General features: G+C 34.5%; 1 protein-coding gene across 1 annotated transcript; it reads left to right on the forward strand.

Annotated features, from left to right (window-relative positions):
• Positions 1-230: 230 nt before the first annotated feature.
• LOC119643966 (5'-3' exoribonuclease 1) lies at positions 231-6,460 on the forward strand (the record flags this gene model as incomplete). The annotated part of the gene is made up of 16 exons (XM_038043480.1): positions 231-447; positions 536-973; positions 1,376-1,814; positions 1,867-2,000; positions 2,066-2,161; positions 2,219-2,334; positions 2,395-2,587; positions 2,781-2,954; positions 3,044-3,334; positions 3,801-4,069; positions 4,155-4,474; positions 4,578-5,131; positions 5,197-5,337; positions 5,402-5,606; positions 5,673-6,103; positions 6,158-6,460. Coding segments are annotated over exons 1-16 (4,179 nt in total), but the record flags the coding sequence as incomplete, so codon positions are not given.
• Positions 6,461-6,466: the final 6 nt, after the last annotated feature.

The following is a 6,466-nucleotide window of genomic DNA, read 5'->3' on the forward strand; positions in this document are numbered from 1 at the left end:
TTTTCTGAAAAAATTAACGCTAATTTCCTCTTATAAATATCCTCGTCTCTATTTTAGAAAACACGCTAATCATAAATAGAAAAAATGTGAATTGACAATACTTGCCAACTTTGTCATAAAGTTTATTGAGCAAATGAGAAAGTTTACTTATTAAAACCAAAAAAAAAAAAAAAACTAAAAGTTATAGGAAATAATATATTGCAAATCAATTTCCAGTTCCTTAATAGGTGTCAGTAAATTTCAATTGACAAATTTCTTTATAATATTTTGTCAACTGTTTTGCAGTATTTGCAAAATTCCAATAGCTGTAAATAAATAACAGAAAAAAGGAAAACAGATTAAACATAAGTTTTAAGAGCCTTTATTTGCGAAATGGGTGTACCAAAGTTTTTTCGTTACGTCAGTGAACGTTATCCTTGCCTGAGTGAATTAGCCCGGGAGCAAAGGGTAAGTGTACTTATTTGTATGAAAACATGTGCATGAGTGTGTATACCTATACATTTTTTTTCTTATTTTTATTTTACCCATGGCATAGATCCCACAATTTGACAATTTGTATTTAGATATGAATGGCATCATACACAACTGTTCTCATCCCGACGATTCCAATATACACTTTAATATCACTGAGGAGGAAATGTTTAGGGATATGTTTAACTATGTGGATAAATTGTTCTTCCTAATAAAACCTCGAAAACTATTTTTCATGGCCGTAGATGGTGTTGCACCGCGAGCTAAAATGAATCAACAACGTAGTCGGCGTTTTCGTTCAGCTAAAGAAGCAGAAATTTTAGAAAAGCAGGCATTGTGTCGCGGTGAGGTCCGGGCACATGAACGTTTTGATAGCAATTGCATTACACCAGGTACTGAATTCATGGACCGCTTACATGAAGCACTGCGTTATTTCATAAAGAGTAAGATCAGTTCAGATCCTTTGTGGCAAAAATGCCGCGTAATACTCAGTGGGCAAGATGTAAGTGTATTTAATATTTTCGTAACCAATTACATCCTGCAACATTAGAGAACTAAAATATTTTATGTAAGTAATCTTTAAGTACAAGCCAGAATCTTTGAGCAGGGCTTAAAAATGTTAACATCACTGTATTCGAAGTTAATCTTTACCTTTTAAATTTAACGTTTGAACACAGAACTTGTAAAAATATGTGTCAAATTTGGATGTATTCCATGCATTTATATTTATTATATTTATTGATATGTACAATATGTGATTCTAATTTAATTTTGCGGGATAAATACGCTTTTCTTTATATACTTCAATGTTGGAGGGTGCCAAATGGCTTTCCTTCGTCAACCATGATATTCTTAATTATTTTAATAAACTCTTTCAAATCATTGCTACATTATAAAATCTTAGTTTCCTGGCGAAGGTGAACACAAAATCATGGATTATATACGTTATTTAAAATCGCAAGCAGACTTCAACCCAAATACTCGTCACTGTTTATACGGGCTTGATGCCGATTTAATTATTTTGGGCTTGTGTACCCACGAACTTCATTTTGTGGTATTGCGTGAAGAAGTAAAATTTGGAAAAAAATCGAAACGCACATCAGTTGAAGAGACACGTTTCTTTTTATTGCATTTGGGGCTACTGCGTGAATACTTAGAGCTGGAATTTAATGAACTGAAGCATTACCCAAGCTATGACATCGCTCAGCTAATTGACGATTGGGTTCTTATGGGATTTATGGTGGGCAACGATTTCATACCGCATTTACCCTGCTTACACATATCAACTAATGCACTGCCTCTTCTTTATAAAACTTATATAAAAGTTTATCCTACATTGAAGGGTACGTTTCATTTCTGAATTTATTCCCTCTTTACATTTTTGATTAATTTCAGGTAATATTAACGAAAATGGTAAACTAAATCTTGAACGTTTGGAGAAATATTTTGCCGCTCTTACTGAAGTTGAGTTTGATATATTTCAAGAAAATCATGCTGATCTTAAATATTTTGAAGCTAAGCAATCAAAGGTGACTTTTTGTAGTTAATATTGCGATAGTATTAAAGTTTTTATTTTAATATTCTATGAATAAAGAATGGTACTGAGGAAGCTTTTGATTTTGATGTTAACGAAATTAATATGGAAAACACTGATCACGATTTAGCAGCCCTCATCGAAAATAGTAGAAAGGTAATTGCAATATGACTGATTTTAATTAGATGTGATTAACCTTAGAAAAATTTTTAGTTTTTAGGAGATGAAGATGATTTATCTGATAACGATGGACAACATATATTTAAAGAATTTGAAAATTATAAGCGAAATTATTACATGAACAAGTTAAATAAAGACAATGTGAACGGGTAAGTATTCTTATTGGATTGTTTGAAGCCGCAAATAATTGAATAAATTATATTTTATAGGGAACTTAAACGGGAACAGGCTATTTGCTATATAACCGCCTTGCAATGGGTTCTGGATTATTATTATCGGGGCGTCCAGTCTTGGGATTGGTATTACCCTCACCATTACGCCCCTTTCATTAGCGATTTAAAAGACTTTAAAGATCACAAAATAGAATTTAACATGGGAGCACCGTTTTTACCTTTTCAGCAGGTGAGTTTTTTTTTTAAAAGACCGTGAGAACAGTTCAGGGTTTTACAGTGTCAAAGCACTTAAAAATTCAAGACCTAAAACTAAATAACATCAATGTTTGATTGTTTTAAAAACTAAAGTTTATGCGCGTTGTCAAGCCAGTAATCTGAAACATTATTTCTTCACATTTTATTTAATCATACCATTATTTTAGTTATTGGCTGTTTTGCCGGCAGCTAGTAAAAATTTATTGCCACCCGCTTATCGTGATTTAATGACTAACGCTAACAGTGAGGTGATACATTTTTACCCAGAAAATTTCGAAACTGATTTGAACGGGAAACAACGCGAATGGGAGGCAGTTGTCTTAATACCATTTATTGATGAGGTTTGTTCTAATTTCAGAAATATCGTAAAATTGTATGAGTTCATATATACCGTTAATACACACTGTATATTGGTGTTGTCTACCTATAGAAAGTTTTACTCCATGCCATGGAAGCCTGTGATAAACATTTAACTGCAGTTGAAAGGAAGCGAAACCAACATGGACCTATGCTACAATATGACTATCATCCTGATTCGCAAGGCCAAATACAGGGCACTCAGTCATTGAAAGTTTTGTATAACGTCTTTTGCACGGAAAAACCATTTTGGTCCAAAGATATAGCGGTTTCATCTTCAGATACTGTGTGCATTGATTTACCAAACGCTGCTCGTTCTGTGTTCTTCCCCGGCTTTCCCACCATGAAACATTTAGATTTTGACGTAAGTTTTTCAACTAATTTATCTTTTTTTTCTATTAATTTGCGCTCCCACCACCACATTACACTTATTCTACCATTTACTTTGTAAAATCTGCAAATGCGAATATACATAAACTATAAATACATTTGGTCAATAGGTTCAATTTAAGAGGTGTTGATATCGTGTCAATACCGTAAGAGTTAAAATTCATTGCAGGAAAAATTAACGTTGGCCATCTCTAAAAGCATTTCCAATATATCAAAAGCTGAAGTAACCGAAAAATCTCAAATTTACCTTTTTTTAATAAATTATTTGGGTACAAGTAATTATTGGAACTATGCAAAAAATGCTCATGAGTACATATCAAATACAACAAAACGGTAGTTTTATAATTACTCGAAAATTATTTCAGGTGTTAGGTGTTCAACGCAATGATTCGATTTGGTTCAATAGCTTCTTTATATACCTATTTTTTTCATTTGGTTAGTTTGAGCTGAAATACGCACGCGCAAAAGTGTTCGACTGTCCCAGTCGTAGCGAGAATATGATTTTGAAGCCTAAACCCCGAAAGGCATTAAGTGACGTTTTTGCAGTGGCCGAAAAGTACCTCAACCAAGTAGTGTATGTCGGATGGCCACATCTGAATAAAGCAAAGGTTGTTGCTGTTTCGAGTAGAGAGAAGTACATTGATGTCGATGGCATCAAAGAGATGGAATCTAAAGTATTCGATGGAAACATTAGAGCTGCAAATGAACAGTTGAGTGTTAAGAGAACTTCGACAGCTTAACAGCGCAAAAAAATAAATAAAAAAACACGTAAATAAACTAGTTTTCCATTTTAGCTTAACCACTCGTATGGGTATAGAAATAAATGATCTTAATGTTATGATTCACGTTCGCACTTTTGCCGGTTCTTCAGTAGTATGCGGCAGTCAAGGGAAGGTTTCCACAAACGAAATTTGGAACGAAAAAATCACTATTTATCCTGCACAGGGCTTAGTCTCGCAAATAGCGGTGCAACATCCTCTCAATAATCAATTTAAGCACATAGAGCAATTGTTTCCGGAAAATAGTAGAATATTTTTCATAGGAAACCCTTATTACGGCAGCGAAGGAATTGTTATGAACCCAATGCTGGTGTATGAATGTGGTAGACTTAAAGGTACTATTGCTTTGATTTTCGTCTTAAACTACTTTTAAAATCATTCACTCTTATTGATATACTGTGAACATTTTTCACCTTATTATTATTATTTTTTTCGTAGTAAATATAACTGTCTTGCCGGAACCCAACTTTGCGGCAGCTAAATACGTGGAAAGTCAATTAGAGAAAGATTATATTGTTTCCTCTCAAGCGTCTATTCAACTTGGAATAAATCCCAAGTGTTTGGTACGCCTTACCGGCAATTTGTCAGTTGCACATGGGGTTAGACGTTTGAAAGGAGATGTTCCAGAAACTTCCGTCAAATACCAGATTGGTCTGCAATTTAAAAATATTAAAGATCGGGAAGAATTGGCCGGTTATGCTACACGTGTTGACGGTCAATGGTTTTTCTCTTCCAAAGCTTTAGCTCTTATACAAGCATATTGCTCTCAATTCCCTCTAGTCGTAGAATACCTGAGCAGATATTCTGAACGCTCAGAGGAAATATTTGCCGGTGATATATTCCCTGGGGCAACTGCACAGAAAAAAATAGATGAAATTACTGCATGGCTTAAACAGCAAGATCATGTAAAAGCAGAAAAGGTTCCTTGGGGTTCTAAAACTTTGAAAAAAGAAACTGTTGAGGGGATACTTTGTGCTATAGAACAATTAAAGGTAAAAGAGCACTGATGTCTTATGATATATTCTGCAAAGGTATTAACTATTACTAATTTTTGTAGACTTTACCTGTCAAGACTGTTAAATTACAGGTTAAACCCCATTTATTACTTAAGCCTGATATAAGCCTACCTGAAGCGTACAAAGCTAAACGTCCCATTAAATTATTTGATCGAGTAGTAGTTGTAAAGACTACTTATTTGGTAAGCTAACAAAAAATGAAACGTCCTTGGTATGGTATATTCATTATGGAAATTACAAAAATAGGTGCCCCTCGGCGCTAAAGGTACTGTAATTGGTGTTTATCCAATAACTGATCCCAATCCGGTACGTTTTGAATGTGTTAAGGCTGTAGATTATTTCTATGAAATACTCTTTGACAAAAATTTACCAAGCGGTAACGATATATATGGCATAGCTCAGCGGCGTGTGCATAGAGTAGCTGAATCGTCTGTACTTTTAATCGCACAGGGTATATATATAGACAATGCTCTAATTACAAATTATAATCTTCTAATATTTCCCTGTACTTTTGCAGACAATATTGGAGAAAATGAAACAGGAGCAACGCCCAAACTCATTAATCGCAGGGATAAAACGCTTCAAAAAGCAAACATTATGACAGCTGCTATAAGTGGAAATAATATTGAACTGAATACCGATAATAATATTAAAAAGAACGGCAATGCAAGTGCATCTAAAATTACTACTGTAACAAAAAGTACTGATGACTTTTGGACACCTTCGTCAGATACGAAATTAAAATGCAACGTAGCGCAAACTGCGTTTTTGGATCATACGGCTGTCAACAAGAAGCTAACTGAAGGGGTGCCAGGGGAAATGGGTAAACAACTAATTAGCCACACAGAAACCCAGGCCCTAAAAGATCTTTTAGGCCTAATACCAAATAAAGACAAAAGGAGTAACCCACCTGCCCTTAATATCGTATCTCCAAACAATCCTAATAAAGTAAGTGTTTTTTTTTTTAATTAATACTCGTAATGTATTCCGTGTTTTGAATAGCAGCAACTACCTCAACCGCCTTCTTATTGGCGTTTAGATGCTCAAGCTGTTAATGCGTCAACATCACAGTCGAATACTCAAATACCATATCAATATCATCGTAACTTTCCACCACCGACCCATCCAAAAGTACCACAAATTGCTATACCTTTCAATTACGCTCTAATACCTCCAACAAATGCCATGCCAGCATCTAACCGCAATTTCAACCTGCGTTTCCCTCTAATGCCTGCACCTTCTCTACAACAATACTATCAGGTACTTATAAAGGTATTAAGAAACAAACTGACTATACTTAGCTTTTTTTTT

Source organism: Glossina fuscipes, unplaced genomic scaffold, assembly GCF_014805625.2.
Source record: "Glossina fuscipes isolate IAEA_lab_2018 unplaced genomic scaffold, Yale_Gfus_2 75697, whole genome shotgun sequence".
NCBI classification, from domain to species: domain Eukaryota; kingdom Metazoa; phylum Arthropoda; class Insecta; order Diptera; family Glossinidae; genus Glossina; species Glossina fuscipes.